The sequence below is a fragment of the Sceloporus undulatus genome, chromosome 8 (assembly GCF_019175285.1).
Source record: "Sceloporus undulatus isolate JIND9_A2432 ecotype Alabama chromosome 8, SceUnd_v1.1, whole genome shotgun sequence".
In the NCBI taxonomy this organism is placed as follows: Eukaryota; Metazoa; Chordata; class Lepidosauria; order Squamata; family Phrynosomatidae; genus Sceloporus; species Sceloporus undulatus.
The window spans coordinates 30,947,144-30,965,694 of NC_056529.1; the positions used below are offsets into that span (position 1 = coordinate 30,947,144).

The 18,551-nt window shown below is 41.5% G+C and overlaps 2 protein-coding genes across 3 annotated transcripts in view; one reads left to right on the forward strand and one right to left on the reverse strand.

Annotated features, from left to right (window-relative positions):
• The first annotated feature begins 545 nt into the window (after positions 1 to 545).
• Positions 546 to 7,793, forward strand: ERI2 (ERI1 exoribonuclease family member 2). 2 transcript variants are annotated; one of them, XM_042438142.1, is made up of 9 exons: positions 546 to 879; positions 1,912 to 1,982; positions 2,066 to 2,149; positions 2,795 to 2,922; positions 3,124 to 3,280; positions 4,449 to 4,549; positions 4,916 to 4,997; positions 5,333 to 5,421; positions 5,603 to 7,793. In XM_042438142.1, the coding sequence occupies exons 1-9, from the start codon at positions 857 to 859 to the stop codon at positions 6,854 to 6,856; spliced, it is 1,989 nt and encodes a 662-aa protein (XP_042294076.1). In that variant the 5' UTR covers positions 546 to 856; the 3' UTR covers positions 6,857 to 7,793. The 2 variants fall into 2 exon arrangements, with proteins under 2 accessions (XP_042294076.1, XP_042294075.1); XM_042438141.1 differs by lacking the exon at positions 546 to 879 and having other exon boundaries at positions 1,372 to 1,982.
• A 1,163-nt stretch (positions 7,794 to 8,956) lies between these two features.
• The window catches only part of LOC121914590 (acyl-coenzyme A synthetase ACSM3, mitochondrial-like), an 11,724-nt gene continuing 2,129 nt past the window's right edge, over positions 8,957 to 18,551 (reverse strand). Inside the window, 13 exon segments of the mRNA XM_042438143.1 lie at positions 8,957 to 9,096; positions 9,547 to 9,666; positions 10,822 to 10,921; positions 12,015 to 12,142; positions 12,386 to 12,487; positions 12,764 to 12,844; positions 13,341 to 13,464; positions 13,930 to 14,009; positions 14,551 to 14,707; positions 15,001 to 15,144; positions 15,769 to 15,976; positions 17,026 to 17,233; positions 17,924 to 18,207. Of these exon segments, the coding sequence (XP_042294077.1) occupies positions 9,010 to 9,096; positions 9,547 to 9,666; positions 10,822 to 10,921; positions 12,015 to 12,142; positions 12,386 to 12,487; positions 12,764 to 12,844; positions 13,341 to 13,464; positions 13,930 to 14,009; positions 14,551 to 14,707; positions 15,001 to 15,144; positions 15,769 to 15,976; positions 17,026 to 17,233; positions 17,924 to 18,151 (1,767 nt within the window). The 5' untranslated portion in view covers positions 18,152 to 18,207 and the 3' untranslated portion in view covers positions 8,957 to 9,009.

Sequence of the window (18,551 nt, forward strand, 5' to 3'; positions counted from 1 at the left end):
CCATAGAGATGGCTAATGGAGCCCTTGAAGGAGCTCCAAAAGAAAACCAGCATGTGCTTTATAGACTGTAGCTGTTTGGCTGCACAGGAGTGCCTCTACATCTGAGAGTCCTGATGCGAAACCTGTACTTAGAACAGAGCATTAGCCCTTACCATGAAGGTCCCTTTTCTGCAGCATAGAATCCTAGAGTTGGAAGAGACCCCAAGAAGGGCCCTGATCCAGTCCAGCCCCATTCTGCCATGCAGGAACTCTCAGTCAAAGCATCCCATTGACAGCTGGCCAAAGGATGGTCATAGAATCAGAGGTTGCCCTCCTTTGGACACATAGCTCCAGTTTCTCAATGTCCTTTTTGAATTGTTTTGCCCAGAACTGGACACAGTATTATTCCAGGTGGGGCCTGACCAAAGCAGAATAGAGTGGCACTATTACTTCTCTTGATCTAGACACTATACTTCTATTGATGCAACCTAGAATCGCATTGGCCTTGTTAGCTGCCGCATGGCGCTGCTGGCTCGTGCTCAACTGGTGGCCTACTAGGGAGAAGCGGAGCAAAGGCTGTCGAGGCGGGGACTACTGCGCTTATTTCGCCTTCTCCTCCGCTTCCTCGCCGGACGCTGACTCAGAGAGAAGAAGGGCCTCATCGAGGAGAAACTTCGCTCGGCCATCGCTTGGTTCGGCCTGAGGGGGAGGCGGAGGGAAGGGAGCCCTTGAGCTCAAAGCGCAGCTGGAAGGAGCCAGGCGTGACTAGCCGAGCTGCCGAGGGCATCGATATAGGGCGGGGCCTGGCGGGAGGTTTGAAACGCGATGGGCCTCAGGAGCGACGCTTTGGCGGAGTCACGTGATCGCAGCGGTAGGCATGGCGACGAAGCAGTTGGCCAGGTGAGGCCTAGCCCCGGCCCTGAAGCCTCACTAGAGTAGAGGGCTTATTTGTGGGGTGGAAGAAGCAGCCTCGCAGGGGGATGGATAGCCACGGAATAAAAGCATGCAGGGAAAGCTTGTGGCACCTTTGAGACCAAGGTCCCAAACACACCGCAGAAATAACCCGCTCTGAGGCCGCTTTAACCGCCTTGGCTCAGTGCTAGGGAATCCTGGGAAGTGTAGTTTATTGCAGCACCAGAGCTCTCTTGTCCCAGAATTGCTAAGCATTGAGCCAGGGCAGTTAAAGCGGGCTCAAAGTGGATTATTTCTGCAGTGCGTTTGGGACCTAATCTAAAAGAGAGAAGTGTGACAGCATGAGCTTCCCTAAGACTTAAGCCTACTTAGTGGTGGAGTGCAAAGCCAGGGACAGACCCATCTGTGCCATTAGTGTGTCAATTCAAGGATGTTAATCCAAATCCAGAACCTTTTGTGTGTGGAAATGAAGTATGGAAGTACACAAAGGGTTTTGGATCTGAACTGACATCCTCACACACTATTGACATGTATATAGGCCTGTCCTTGGCTTTCCTCTCCACCAAATGCATCTGAGAAAGTAGACTTAAGTCTAGGTCAGTGAGTCTCAAAGATGCTATAAAAGATCTCTCTAGATACTGATTCTACAGACTAACATGGCTATATCCTTGAATCCTACTAATAAATAAAGGGAAGATGGAGGGGAGACCCAAGCTCACGTTTCCAAGCTCCGATTCCTACTGAGAACAAAGTCTAGGGTCCAAAACACACTCCAGTTTGAAACCGCTTTAACTGCCCTGGCTCAGTGCTAGGGAATCCTGGGAATTGTAGTTTATTGTGGCCCCAGAGCTCTCCAACAGAGAAGGATCAGTAGCTCACAAAACTAGTCTGCGGTGTCTCTTGCTTGAATACTTGAAGTGAACTATATGTTTTTGCAGTGTACATATATGCAGTCTGCTATCTCAAGATGGCTATCCTCCGACTTCATTCTTCTGGTCTATCTGCTTTATTTTATTATAGGCAGCTTGGCATTATTAGAAGGATTTCTAAAACATCGCCCAGCGGCCAGAGTCACAGCAGACCCAAACTACGTGAGTATTGTGTTCGTTTTGCAAAGCAAACGTTGACCCGCTGTTACAAATAACAGCATCTCATAGATCCTTTGGTATTTCAGGGCAGTTGTTCGACTATGTAATCGTTATTGACTTTGAGTCGACATGCTGGAAAGATGGAAGAAAGAGTCATAGTCAAGAAATAAGTAAGTAAAAGGGGAAATAACACTTGTTGAAGTATAAATAGTGCAGTTTGTCAATGGAGCTGTACGATTTATGCAACATTCTGTGAGACAGAGAATAAACTTCATCAATTGACTGTATTTGTATTCTTCCCTTTTTCTAGGCGCTCATTGCAGCTTATACAGTCCACTCCTTCCTCTTTTTCCTTCACAACAACCCTGTGAAATAGATTGGATCATCCATGTATAGAGATCACTCCATACATTTTATGGCTGAATGCGTATTTGAACATTTTTCTTCCAAGTTCTAGTCTATCTCACTAACTGCATCTGCATACAGAACTTGGATAGCTATATTATGGTCCCATACGGACAGGCCAAAATAAAGCTGCTTTGGGTCACTTTGGAGGTATACTGTTTAAATGATGCGTGCGTCCTAAGAAGCCGAAGCCGCACCAAAGCCATGCTCCAGTCCTAAGGACTCTTCTGGACTCTTAGGACGCATGCATCATTTAAACAGCATATCTCCAAAGTGGCCCGAAGCAGCTTCATTCTGGCCTGTCTGTACAGGTCCTATATTACTTAGAATAGTACTTTCACATAAATACTAGCTTTATTTTAAAGCAGGCTGGAAATGCTTATGTAAATATGCTTTCTTTCCTTTGGCAGTTGAATTCCCAGCAGTTTTATTAAACACCTCAAATGGAGAAATTGAATCTGAATTTCACATGTACGTCCAGCCTCAAGAACACCCAATTCTTTCCGAATTTTGCACTGAGCTAACTGGCATAAAACAGGTACGGTTTCATATTTTGGTTTGTAAGCAGCTTGTGCACAAAGCTTGTCGTTTCAGTTAGTGCGGGAAGTGCATAAATAATACTGTACCTTTGTCAATATCGCATTGAGTGAAGAACGAATGAGAAACAAGGTTTGAAATGCTACTGGAAATCTTTAAACATATCTTGGTCTCCCCCCTTCTCCCTTCTGTCTTTTTAAAGGACCAAGTTGATGAAGGTGTCCCTTTGCGTATATGCTTGTCTCAGTTTTCCAAATGGATCCAAAAGATACAAAAGGAAAAAGGCATCGTTTTTGCCTCGGGCCATTCGTGCTGTGCTACTTCTGAAGGCAAATTGTGCGCTTTTGTTACATGGTCAGGTAATTCATGGTGTTTCAAAAGGCGGGGAGTGGGGTCTGAGCCTGAAAAGACATGGGACAGGGCAGCTTCAAGAATCATCAACAGCAGTTGGAACATTTAGTCTGGGATGGAGAATTTTGCCATCTTATTCCTTCCCAGTGGTGTTATGGAGGCACCGCAGAGAGAAAGAGCCTACACCGAAGGGCTCTTTCTTAGACTTGTGGCCCCAAAAAAGAAGCCCCTATCCCATAACCACTGCAGGGGTGAGCTGTTGGAGATGTGGGTACATGAAGCCATGAGTGAGAAGGAGGATTCATGTTGCTGTAGAAAGGTGAGAATAGAAATGGAAAGTAACTTTGCAGCCTATAGAAATGAAGAATTTGCAGACTTTCTTGTTTCTGTTAGGCATGGGAAGGAGCAACAGGAATTATTATTATTATTATTATTATTATTATTATTATTATTATTATTATCAACCTTTATTTATAAAGCGCTGTAAATTTACACAGCGCTGTAAATACAATCTTTTTAATTGGACGGTTCCCTGCCCTCAGGCTTAAAATCTAAAAAGACACGACACAAAAGGAGAAGTCCTACCCTTGTAAATCTTACTATCACCTCCATCCTTGTCCTGAGTCTGATACTTCACCATATTTGACCTTGCACTTTCATGGAGCCCGTACAGATAGGCCAAAATAAAGCTGCTTCGGGACACTTTGGAGGTATGCTGTTTAAATGACACACACATCTTAAGAGGCCAGAAGCCGCACGAAAACCATGCTCCAGTCCTTAGGACTGGTGCATGGCTTTGGTGTGGCTTCCGGACTCTTAAGACACATACATCATTTAAACAGCATACCTCCAAAGTGACCCGAAGCAGCATTATTTTGGCCTGTCTGTACAGGGCCATTTTTGATTCACACTAGCCAAGCAGGCAGATACAGCTTAGATTTCCACAATTACTCCACATCACTTGGCAAGTTATCATATACATTTCAGTCTTTCCATGACAAGATGCTAACTAGATGATTTCCTTAGGTTTCTAACATAATAAGGAAGGCTGAACAGACAAAGTGAAGATTTCACACTGAAAGTTGTGGCAACAATTATAATAAATCCAATTCAGTTTCACTATAGTAGTGGGCATAAAGCATGAAAACGTATTGTGTTTGTTTATCTCCTGTACAGACTGGGACCTGGGGGTTTGTTTGCAGTATGAATGTAAACGAAAACAGCTGTGGAAACCTGATATTTTAAACTCCTGGATTGATCTCCGAGCAACTTACAAGGTAAAAGTACCAACAAGATGAAGTGATTATATATCTGGGGTTGATTTAAAAATAATGTTTAAATTTTGTGTCTTAAAAAAACCTTTCCCAAGCTATTGTGTTCACATGTTTGTTCTTTAGTGTGTATAATATGCAAAGCCAATGATGATGAAAACACTTTATACCGATTCTGTATTCAGCGGTTATAGTAGGCCATAGTAAGGTAGGATTGTATCCATTCAGAGTATGACTGTGACTATCTGTTGTCCTTTTACTCAATAAAGAGATGTGTGTATGTGAAGAACTACATTTTGGAACAAAGAACCTGGAGCCATTCAAATAGAACAGATCAACTAATGCTGTGTGTTCAAATATATTTGCTCATAGCTTTTTTACGCCAGGAAGCCACAAGGATTAAATGGCGCTCTTCAGGATGTGGGGATTATATTTGCAGGACGAGAGCATTCTGGTGAGTTTTTAAAGTGTTAATACATTAAGATATAGTTTCCCATAATGGATGGGGATGATAGCAGACGTAGTCCAGTGTATCTTAAGGGTCTGAAGTCAGGGGAGGCTATGACAGTGTTGAGGTTTCATATGTGGGTGGTAGGAATAGTTATGCATTCTTTCCTAACAGCTGGAGTCATCTACTCCTTGTTTTGTATATGACTTGGGAAAGCATATATTTTAGATTAGAACTCCTCGAATTTCTCTGGCAGTTGTAGCTCCCAAAAGTAATGTTTCCATGTTGTGGTATGAGCACATACAAGCCCATATAATAGTAAGAGTCTGCATTTTCCCAAGGGCTGGATGATTCCCGGAATACGGCTCGTCTTGCCTGGAGGATGATCCGCGATGGATGTGTGTTGAAAATCACTAAAACTTTGGATAAGGTGAGCGGTTTTTCTTTTTGCCGCACGTGACTGAAGAATATAAACAAAATAACCCTTTACTGAAACAAATTTGAACTTGAATTTCATCCTGAGACTCTAAGGCACATGGTTTTTTTCTGACTTGCTCTTGACATCTCTGTTATTCGTTCCCACACTCTCTTCATTTGTTTATGAAATCTAGGTACCTCCAAAGAATTCTATTGCCAGGTTTTTGAATGAGAAACCTAGTGCTGGCATACCTTTGGCAAGCAGTGATGGGGCACAAGCATCATGTTTGGACCAAAGCAGAAATGGTGAATTTGCTAGTGAAATAGAAAATAACAAGGAGAATCAACAGCAAGAGTTCAGTCCTGTATGTTTGCATGGGAATACCAATGTTCTGTCAAGCAACAGTAAGAAGACCAATGAATGTAACAGAGGACTCAATTCTTCTCTTGACTGTTTTCAGGCTTCTTACTGCAACCCTTTAGAAACCCAGCGTGGGCTAAACCATGGGCATCTCATTTCAAATTTTTCAGCAAGCAACACAGGACTGGTTTTGGTCCCTACTACTCTTTCTACTGTAAATATTTCTGACACAGATATAAGTACTACTCCTGACTGTTTATCAATGTTGGCCGATTGGGAGGATGTTGCATTAATACCAGAATCACAAGGCGATCACAGTTCCGACTCTTTGCAGTCTACAGATGAGCCAAACCATAAGGATTTACTTGTGGCTGGAGATAAAATGGGTATGAATGAATCAAATGTCACGAATGTAGTAGTTGAAAATGTCAGTGAAGGTGCTCTGAACGTAGACCCATCAGGATCTGTTGTTTATAAAAGTCCTGGTACTGTTATTTATAACACAAGAACAGACCCAAATAAGTGTGGCAATACTTCCTTATTTAAGCTCCCTCCTTCAAAGGCAAATACTACTTACACTGATGGAAAAAAACAATTTACACATCCACCCAACCCTCCTAAGAGGAAGCCTTCCAGTCCAAAATCTCTGCCTCCAGCAAAAAAACCACCTTTTACTATACATGAAGATAAAGTCGCATCACCTAGCAACTCTTTACCATTCAGGTCAGGTCTATCTAGCATACCTTCTGGCATTTTAAAATCCTCTGTTAACTTAAACCAATCTTTTAGGCCTATAGAAACTGGTCGAGTGACCCCTCCTATGTGCAAATGCGGCCGAAGAGCGAGGAGGCTAAATGTTTCAAACGGTGGTCCGAATCATGGAAGGACATTCTATAGCTGTCCTGTTGGAAAGAAGGAGGGGAATCGAAAGGGCTGTGGTTATTTCAAATGGGAGCACACGCTTCTAAAGGAGAAGCTCACACCTCCGCCTTCTGCCTCAAACGCTGCAGGGCTTGTATCGACTGGAGGAAGCTCAGAAAATGCTCAAAGAAAATGCTTGGGTCTCCGGCCTTCGATGCGAACGTAGTTCAGCATTTCCATTTATGCATTCCTTTATTGCGGGAATAGCCGGCTCTTACTAGCACTCATTAAGGGTGGACCTTAGCGTTATGTACCCAGTATGTTCTGTTTCTGTAGATCATGGTGCAAATGGAGACCCTGTATGAAATGGCTAAAGTAAAAAAAATATTAATTAAAAATTAAAAAATATTAAAATTAAAAATCAAGAAACAAAACTGTGGGACTCAGCATGGGATCAAGAGATGATCCATGACCCTGAAAAGGTCTAACAGTGGTGTTATGGCTAATCTGACTTTAAAAAGCCATTAGAAATAAAGCAGGCATCATGGTTTTAATATATTTTTTAAAAAGCTTGTCTTTTTATTACTGAAATGAAATAATCACATTCTTTTAAAACTGAATTTGCTGGTTGACATTTCCAGTAACGTAGCTCAAGCCCTCCCTAGTAAAATGGTCGGTTTTTCTAATGCTGGGATGTTTTGTTTCTATCAACGTGTTTATTTCAGCCCCACAGTATCTGAGCTGACGGATACGATGGAAAAGTTAAGACCTTATACCAAGCTACCATTGAAGAAAGTTAAACTAATAAACCATATTTAGTTAGAAAATAGAGGTACCAATTCCTTAACTGATATAAAGAGCAGAATTCAAGCCCATTAAAAGTAGTGGAGTATGCATGGCAACAGAGATTACTGGCTTCCTCCTAGTATAGAAAAGCTGGTTTCAATATTGGCTTGTAAATGGCTGCTTAGGTTATAAAATACTGCATTGATGGTGCTTTCAGGGCCCCAATGTCTGGTGTGCGCTCATCAATATTTTAAACTGAGATTGCCATTAACCATTTTACAAAATGTAAATGATTAAAGTCAAACAAATAAAAAGTATTTACTTGGTAATGGGTTTGGTTTTTCATTGCATTACTACCACAAAATTCGTACTTAAAGATATATAGAAGTTCACTGGGCAAGGAATTTAATAGTTAAAGCCTAAAAAACAGCCATGTTCTATATCTGTGTGTGTATAAAAGGTGACAGTCCTCAGGCACAGGTGTGAGTTTCAAATATATTTGTTTTGGAAACTGAATTATTGTATTAAGGAGGTGATCCTGCCACCAACATATATACACAGGGATGCATAAATTGTGGGAGAGACATTTACTAAATCTAAGTCAGATATTTATGCATGTTTGGGCCAAACATCTGGAAGACCACAACTTGCCCACCCCATTGTAACATTAAATCGAGTTATGCATATGTGAAATTAGACAGATTTCAAGTATATCATATATATATCACATAGGGAGGTGGGCAGAGCAGTCTCATTCAGATCATCTGAACCAATTTGTGTACTTAAAATGGCTTTGTGGTGGTAGAGAAAAGAGGACTATATTTACTCTGTAGCAAATTGTAGTTCTAACTTTTCAGTGCACAAGACTTTGGTACAGAACACACTGCAGAAATAATCCAGTTTGAGACTACTTTGATTGTTCTAGCTCAGTGCTAGGGAATCCTGGGAATTGTAGTATATCATGGCACCAGGGCTCTGAAAGAGAAGGCTAAATGTTTCATGAAACTCATGAAGGCTAAATGACTCATGAGCCAGGGCAGTGAAACCAGTCTCAAACTGGATTATTTATGCAGTGTGTTTTGAACCGTAGACAGTTTGCCTCCTCATTGCTCTGGAATCCATAGTGTTCTGGTCAAGAACATGTGTGTTGTGCTAAACTTAATTCATCCTTCAAACATTCCAAGATGAGTACAAACAAGGCACCAGTTTGATCTTGCAACTCCTTGCAGATTTATGTTGTTAATTTCTACACACTGGGAACTTTTTGCAAGGTACACAGTGTTCTTTGCTCAATGAAATCCAACATCTGGAATTCAGCTTGCACTATGCTTAACCTGGCAAGCTGCTTTAGGATTTTAATAAAGTGAATGGGGCAGGGGCAATTGTGGGGAATTTTTAACTGCAAGTACCCATCGAGTGTCTGACTGTTCCCTGCTTGTATACATCAAGATTTTCTAAAAGGTTTGGATGTGTTAGCTTTGCAGCATGGCCCTTTAAAGATAGATACTAGTCCAACAAAACCTTACTAGGACACAAGGAATCGATATAAAACTTTTCATTCTTAGAACAAAGTGGAAGTAAATAGCGATAACTCTAAGCTTTCCCCCATTCCTTCTTGCGCAGTTCGTTTCTCCTGATTTTCCCACTGATTGTCTTTGGCAGATGTGGCACAAACTCCACCTGAAAAGACAAGACGGGAAAATGAAGTGGCAGAGCACATTAGGAACTGTACAAAACATCGGAGACTTGTAATGGATGCAGAAGATCAGTCCAGTGGTGCTGAAAATAGGTTCCATATATCTGAGTCTGCTCTTATGCTGCCTTTCTACTCATAGCAGGCTTACAGGAGGGGTTTTCTCACCCCTGTTAGGTTTGTTGTGACATCTAATGTGTATACATAGTTTTTGTGGGTTTTTTGGGCTATGTGGCCATGTTCACAAAGAGTTTGTTTCTGAACCATGATGGTTCGGGATGAATGAAGGCCAAAGAAATGGGAATGTAAGGGTTTAAGAGGAAAGAAATGGCAGGTGACAACAAGGCTTTTGGAAGTAAGATCACTAAATTTGGGGAGGACAGGAAGCCAGTGTAGGGATTTGAGGAGGGGCATCATACAACATGATAACGGCTTACCTTTCTGGGATACTTGTAAGGGGCAGTGACCTTTTTTACATGGTCCTGTAGTTCCTTAACCAATGCTTCTGGCTCATGTGAAACATAGTTAGGTGCCAAAACCACAAAAGCTTTCAGAACCTTAAAATATAAGAGAAAAGGTTTGGCATATTATAAAATGGAAGATTTATGAAGTTCTAACAGAAAGAGTTGAAGTGTGGCAGCACCTTTTTGTGGGTTGCTGAGGAGCAAGTACAAATCTCTTAAACCAGATTATTGTACTTAAGCACATTGCAGGGACTAAGCCACTTTAAACCTAAATGGCTTAGAGACTGCTGCCTGTTTATCCCATCATAAAAAGCTCATATCAGCCTAGGCCACTGTTCTGGGGCTTGCAGTCCTTATTGATTGCATAGGATTTACAATTCTAAAAAGATATATATGTAAACTGAGGGTGCTCAGCATTTCAGTTTCCATTCTCATTCCAGATGGTCTACAGAAGTCAAGTGAACTCTGCATGGAGCAGCTTTCTATGCTTTGTTCAGATACTTAGGGTTTCTTATCTGCAAATCACTGTCTCCCAATCTGTTCAGACAGCTGCTCGATGCTGGATGAAAAGATGGCAAAAAGTGTAATTGCTGACAACAAAAGCTTAAAAATCAATAATATTATACAAGCAGACATACACACATGTGCTCAAATATACACAGAATTTGTGCAGAAGCATGCAGCAGCATTCATAGAACCTCTGCCTTGAGAAATATATTGGTGGGTTGGAAAATGTACAGAAAATGGCAACTAATTAGGTCTGTTACAGGCTGCCAAATTAAAGCTGCTTTGGGTCTCTTTGGAGGTATGCTGTTTAAATGATGCATGCATCCTAAGAGTCCAGAAGCTGCACCAAAGCTGCACTCCAGTGCTTAGGAATGGAGTGTGGCTTTGGCGCGACCTCCGGACTCTTAGGACCCATGCATCATTTAAACAGCATATCTCCAAAGAGACCCGAAGCAGCTTTATTTGGGCAGTCTGTAACAGACCTAAGTGTTTGAAGCAACTCCCCTCTGCAAAAGGTTCTGTGTGCAGAAGACCTCAGATTTCATTCCCAGCATTTCCAAGCTGGACTGGTAGAGATATGCCCAGTCCTGTTGTAGACGATACAGAGCTAGATGGACCTGGGGTTTCACTGGAAAATTTAGTATATTCTCGTCATTGTTCATTTAAAACCTCATGACTCTTCCTTCATTGCAAGTCCCTCATTTAAATGCATTCCTCTGTAACAAAAGTCAGCCCTTTTACCTCTCCTCTCACAGGGTCTGGGCTGCTAACAACAGCCGATTCTACTACCGAAGGATGTTCTATCAATGCATTTTCCACTTCAAATGGCCCAATGCGGTATCTTTGAGAAAAAGAAGAAGATTAGATATACTTCACCTGTCTCAAATTGACATTAAATTAGGAGGGGCACCTAATATCTCAAAGAACAGGATCAAGATTCAAAATGATCATAACAGATTGGAAAGCTGAGCAAAAACTAACAAAATGTAAGGCACTGCACTGAGTGAAGGGAAAAAATGAAATTCACAGATATAGGACAGGGGACAGTTGGCTTAACAAGACTACATGTGAAAGGGATCTAGGAGTCCTAGTAGAAGTATAGTACAGTGGTGCCTCGGGTTACGAAATTAATTCGTTCCGCGGCCGCTTTCGTAACCCGAAAAGCCTTCGTAAGCCGAATTGCCATAGGCGCTAATGGGGAAAAGCCGCGTTTCGTGCGAAAAAGCCGAAAAAAGCACCAAAAATTTTCTTCGTATCCCGAAAAAACATTCGTAACCCGGAACAATGATTTCCTATGGGATTTTTTCGTATCCCGAAAATTTCGTAACCTGGGTATTTCGTATCCCGAGGTACCACTGTAGTGTCAAGATCAAGGGGAGTAATAGTACCACTCTATTCTGCTTTAGTCAGGCCTCACCTAGCGTACTGTCTCCAATTTTGGGCACCACAGGTGAAAAGACGTGGACAAGCTGAAGTGTATCCAGATAAGGGTGACCAAAATTGTGAAAGGTCTACAAACCATGCCCTCTGAGGAGTGACTTAGGGAGCTGGGTATGTTTAGCCTGGAGAAGAGAAGGTTAAGAGGTGATATGGTAACCCTGTTAACATACTGAAGATAAAACAACTTTGTTTCTTGCAGTTCGAGAGTATAGGATCCGGAGCAATGGATTCAAACTGTAGGAAAAGAGATTCCACCTTAACATTAAAAAGAACCTCCTGACAGTAAGAGCTGTTTGACAGTGGAACACACTCCCTTGGAAAATGGTGGAGTCTTCTTTGGAGGCTTTTAAACAGAGGCTGGATGGCTTTCTATTGGGAGCATGTTGTGTATGGCAGAGGGGTTGGATCGGATGACCCTTCCAACTCTACAATTCTCTGATTCTATGAAATGCTTATAAGTCTAGACTGCGCAGGTTGTGTGTGTGAATTGTTACCCGGCTGAATTGATGACGTCATCTGCTCTTCCTACAAACCAGAAGTAGTCGTCTTCATCTTTGATTCCTCTGTCCCCAGTGATGTAGAAATCCCCACGGATGGTTGAAGCTGTTCTTTCTGGATCATCCTGGTATAGATGAATAGGTGCTCACTGATAAAGTGCATTCATTTGCTGATAGTAGTGAATTTGCAGTGGCTATGTATTGAATTTTTAAAATTATTTTAATTGTTACAAATAAATGCAGTTTGCTTTAAGAAACTAAGTCACAGAATACCATAAAATTTAGTAAGCATTCAGTGGGACAATATGCAAATAAGCTAATAGTTTCAATTTGCATTTTTTAATTGGCTGTGCTCTTTTGGTTCTTACCGTGTACTGAGTGAAAAGACAAAATGGCCTTGTAGGTTTTATTCGGATACCAATGTCACCTTCCTTTCCAGAAGGCAAAATATTACCTTCTTCATCAACTATCTAAAAGCAAACAAACCATACCAAATGAATGCCAATATTTGTTCTCCAATTTTTTGAAATGATACATTACAAATTGGGATGGGAGATCTGATGGAGGTAGAATGGACTACATTAGGAAGCCATTGAGTTTAAAAGCCTACCATAAAGGACAGCCACACCTTTTGTAGTCGCCTATTCCATTGCCAAACCGCTCTTACTGCCAGGAAGCTTTTCCTAATGGCAAGGTAGTAATGGGTCCCAGTCAAAGGGGTCCTACTCCACAAGTGCATACAGTACCTGAGTGTCATAGGCTGGAGAAGGTTTCCCCATAGAGCCTGGCTTAATTCTCATCCCTTTGAAAGTCCCACAAACCAGCACCTATGACAAGTTGAGAGAAATAAAGCATGGCTGAAATGCAAGAGTTGAAAGGAGTGTGTATCCCTGTCTCCGTACACATATGATGTTTGGTGATGTCAGTTATCAAGCAGCTTCTCAATAGACTGGGTGAGAGGTATTTACTAAAGCCCCACATGAACCCAGCTACACATTGATCAAATGAGTAATGTTTAACTTTGGAATAAGAAATCTTTGACCTTCTGGACATTTTGGACTACAGTTTCCATAAACCATTGCCATAGCTTCTGGGGGCTTCGAGGAACTAAAATTCAAAACAGTGGGGCAGCAGATGTTCCTCACACTTAATCTAAAGGATTACTTGCAGGTTTAACAACAACAGCAACACAATATTATAGTACTGTATGAGTGGAATGTCACCTCCTCATATTTTTGTACAATAATATGAAAGTTAATTACAGCTTTCCGAATACAGAAAGAGAATAGTCTGCCCCTCCATGAAGCACACAGCTCAGCTTACTGTTTCTGTCTGCCCATAGCCTTCATAGATATCCAGCCCAGTTTCTGTTTTCCAATCTTCCATCACTTCTGGGTTCATGGGTTCTCCAGCACTGAGGCAGTGTTTGAGACTGTGGAACTTATAACTTTGGACAAAGAAGAGGAAGAAGAAAGGTGGCTGTTAACTTTTAAAAGCCATACAATCAAGTATAAAACTAAAGGATTAGGGTTTTGGATTTTACAATGTGTGTGTGCATGGATGTGTACGGTTTAGCAAATCAGTACCTGAAGTTGTTGTAGTTCACTGTGTCAAGAACAGGCAGGCAAACCCCCCCCCCCCATGTAAGGGAAATTCCACAGATGCTCAAGCCCCATTTAAAACAATGGGGCTCGTGTATGTGGCATGGCATGGTGCACACACCACAGGCGCATACACCATTGCCTTTTATGATCAGCGTAAGCTGAAAGTTGCATAAAGCGTGCCTGCATATGACTGTAGTGACATGTTAGCCACGTTTAAATATTTGAAGGGATGTCATGTTCAGGATGGAGCAAGCTTGTTTTCTGTTCTATTAAAACACATTAAAATTATAGGTAATAACTCATCCTACCTGGTTAACTTGTGTTGTACCAGCATTCAGTAAGCAGTTGGAGGAGAACAGAAAGTTGTGATAGGAAATTTGGACAAAGTCTATATGGTGATAAAAAACAGAGGACAAAATTGATTTAATGCTATATAGACATCCAGACCCACATCTTATTTCTTTTTTCTTTGCAATCCGTAACATCCACTAAAGAACAACAAATAAGGGCAAAAAAGGGTACGGATGTGTGTGTTTAACTTTTCCAGCTGACTGGTTTATTAGGCAACTTTCACAGCATTACCATGATTTATATTATATCAACCCTCATACAGAAGACACTGTTCCTTTATTACTTAAGTAAAAAAAGTCCTGAACTTCCCACTAAAGTGTCTGACCCATTACTTCTTTTGCAATGAAATATGCAACTCTAAATGAAGCCATGCCTTTGCAGCCCGGCTTCAAGAATCAAAGTTCATGCAAACTGTGCTTTGATGTGATGTTTTAGTACTGTGATCAGGATAAGAAGTAATGCAAAGGGCTGTCAAATTCTATGGTTCCAATGAGCCAACAGTATGGTTGGGTGAACTGTACTTTAAGATGATGCCAAATGAAAGTCCTATTCTGAGCTAAATATTAATATGCACTTACTTCAAGGACAGGCTTTGGCTCAAAACGAGGCATGTTGTGTACAAACACACATGCTCCTTGAATCCATGGCGCGAAAACACTACTCCATGCTGATTTTGCCCAGCCAGTGTCTGACGTATTCCACATTATGTCCGAAGGGGTCAAATCAAGCCAATACCTAAGAAATAGGGAGAAAGGTGTGAAATATAACCCAAGCAGGGGAAACAAAATATTGCTATAGGTCATGACTTCAAACCCCACAAATCGTAGAACTAAGCAACCTTACGGATTCATGACTGACTGAAACATAATGTCCAGTTTGCAAATGATTATGCTGTAAGTAAGCTCTAAGCCTTAGCGAATTCTTCATTATGTGTTTCAAAGTAGATTTAGGACTGCAGGCAGTATCTTGGTATGACAAAAAGAAACTGGGAACAAAATACATACAACAACCTACAAACTCTTCCATACTTTCCATTAATACCAAGTCCAATTCCATGGCTGCCGTGAGAATGTTCAGTCATTTTTGGAGCACCAGTTGTACCGCTGGTGAAATAGATTGCCATTGGGTCTTGGCTCTTTGTGACCACACAGTTGTGCTCAGCAGGCGCAAGTCTGAAAGACAAAGAATATAAACTCATAGAATCAAACACCAGCAAACATGGTCACCAATGCTAATTATTCCATGAATTACAGGAAGGCATGAACGGATCTCTCTTATTCCATTCCTTATTGTTATTGCACTTCATTCTCCTTGTTGATCTGCTCATAGATCTGTATCGGAACTCGCCGTGTTTCCATATAAAAATCCATCCCCAGTTTTCCCAAGCTGCATTTTGGCAGTGTAACCAAGAGGGTAAATATAATTTTGTCAATGCTGTTATTAAACAAGTAGGACTTGGAAACTATTGTTCTATTGTAAATAATTATTGTAATAACTAGGAACAAGCCTATTGGTTAAGATTTTTATCTTAATTCCCAAGTAGGAAAATAGGTTCTCTTTCACTCTCTGAATAACAAGCTGTGAGTAACTGCAGTTAGTACCTAATGAATAATTAAATACTCACATTAGCAGGGTCTGTCCCAAGATCATAGGATGTAGCCCACAAACTTTAGGGCCTGGGACAGTTCTGAATTGAGCTAAATTAATTAAACATGAGGTTTTTCCCAACAGAAAATCTGCCCGTTCCGGGGAAAATAGATCTCCCTTCCACCTGTGAACCAACTCTGTGTACTTACTTCAGCAAGTGGTTGAAGTCTAGCCATCCTTCTCTAGGTTCCCTGGACACAATCAGTTTGGATTCTAGAGATGGGCATTTGGAAGCAACTGAATCTACAGCAGGGGCCAGAACCTGGTCTGTGATGATACACCTGGCTTGTGATGTCTGCAGTCGGTGCAGAATGTCTTTTGAGGTCAGCTGTGTTGTTGCGGGAATCATGATGGTACCTAATGAAATGATCCAATCAGGAAGACTAATATTAATGTCATATTCTTTCAACTGCTGAGGAGAAGTGAGGACGGCACTACAGGGTCTCATTTTCATTGGACATGAGATCACTGGAGACTTTAGGTGTCACTGAAAGGCAGCGTTGCACAGCACCCAGACTAATGTATTCAACTATGTTAGTATAAAGCAAGGAAAAAGAGTTGATGTTGGGTGAACAATGTCTGTGCAGTTATAGTGCCTCTAGGAGTGAGTGCAGAATAGTGGCATGTAAGAATGGTATTTCCACAATAAGAAGCACCAGACACAAATACATACACATACACATAGACTGCAAATTCTGAATGTCTTGCTACAGCCATCAGCAAGTCTCCGACCACAGTTTTCCCCAAGCCTTCTCATATATGGAGATGGCTGTAAAAACTGCCACTTAAAAATGAAACCAGCAATCCTGCATCATACCTTTGTGATGCCACATGTTGCATGACCTGTATGTATCTTAAGATGTCACTTATAGGAATGCAATGATTGGCAAGGCTTAGTTTATTAAACAAAACATGACATGTCAGTCCTGCAATCTTGTTTATGTGATTAATACAGATGTAAAGGATGCTGTCTTCATTACATGAGGAAAACAGCCACATACCTTTCAGGAATTACAAGCCTGCAATCCTGATCAGGGATGTTGAACAAATAGTAGTTAGACATTTTAAATCTGAACACTACAGTCTCTGATTTGTCTGTGTCGGGCAGTGAGGTACCATATACAGTCAGCCCTAACAAGCCACAGATTTTGTATCCACAGATTCAAGCATCCACAACTTGAAAACATTAATATATACAATTCCAAAAAGCAAACCTTGATGTTGTCATGTTAAGTTCTGCTTGTTGATCTCTCTCTTTCACACACACATACACCCCCCGCATTAACCTCCAAACAAAAAAAAATGGGGAAAGATATGGATCCATATAAAGAGGGATTCAGATCTCTCACTCCACCTTGATCTCTAGGCAATACATGAGTTGACAAATGAACGTTGTTACTACCAACCTGTTCGGATACAAGCCACATTCAAGAGCCACCATTCAGGGATGCGTGGCAGGATGACTACCACTCTGTCCCCTTTCTTCAGGCTGCAGTGATCAGAAAGCACTCTGGCCACTTTCTTGGAAAGGACCGACAACTCCACAAAGCTCCACTTAACTTGGTTGTTTTCGCTGACCCACCACAGAGCTGGGTTTGAAAGCCGCTTTCCTTCCTGATGAAACAACAGAGTCAACTGTGTAAAAACACTTGCATTTTGATCTTGAAGCTACAGGCAAGGCATTCTAGATACATGCAGGGATGTATAAAGATTGGGAACCTTCCCCTCAGGGTAACTGTTCAACATCAGAATTAATTTTTTTAAGATAGTTTTTAAATAGACTACATGGCCATCTGTCTGGAGTGATTTAGCTGTGTTCTTTCTGGATTAACGGGTTGGACATAGAATCATAGAATCCAGTCCAACCCCATTCTGCCATGCAGGAACTCTCAGTCAAAGCATCCCAACAAATGTCTACCCAGCCTCTGCTTAAAGACCGCCAAGGAGGGAGATTCCACTACACTCCGAGGGAATTTGTTCCACCGTTGAACAGCCCTTACTGTCAGGAAGTTCCTCCTAATGTTGAGGTGGAATCTCTTATCCTGGAGCTTGCATCCATTGCTCCATTTGGGTCCTAGTCTCTGGAGCAGCAGAAAACAAGCTTGCTCCTCAGTATGACATCCCTTCAAGTATTTAAACAGGGCTCTCATATCACCTCTGAACCATCTCTTCTCCAGACTGAACATCCCCAGCTCCCTAAGTCATTTTGGCTACAAAGAATTTAGAAAACCCTCCACCCAGAATGTCAAGATGCACATTTGAAAGACTTGAGATCAAACATGAAGAAGCGACAGCAAGTCATACCCTTTCTGCTTTGGCCCACTTGTCCACCACATCTTTGGCAAAGTTGAAGTATTCTGGCACCTCTGGCTTATATTGTTCTTGGATGGATTCGTAATCTGAAAAGTTCTGAGCGGCAAGAGCCAGCTGGTGTTTGCTGAAGCATCTGGCAGGAGCTAAACCCAAAGTGTGTAAAGCCTTCAAGGATGGACCCTTCCACAATATTGCAACGGTTAAGGTGGCGCATGCCATGGTGCATTCTTCCACAGTCTCTCACGTTCAATGTGTTTTCTTCATGAACCACTTGTCTGAAATGCATAAAGGAAACAGTTTTAGGGAAGAAATGATTAACTTGCAAGATCAGCCAGGATCTGGTGCCTTCTCCATTGCAAAACACAAAAGTAGACTGCTGTATAGGAATGCGGTTTGACTTGAAATACAGATCATACCCGGTCCTGCCAAGAATGAATTTGCTGAAAATACCTGGTCCATGTAAGAAGCTGCCATCCTGTGCCCACTTGTGACAACCTTTTGGAACATCTCTATTCCAGTTGCGCATGTATATTTCAACTTGAAATCCAAAGCAAATTAAAAAGGTTATTAAACAGTTAGAAGGACATGCTATTATAGTAACCTCACAAGATGGATTCAG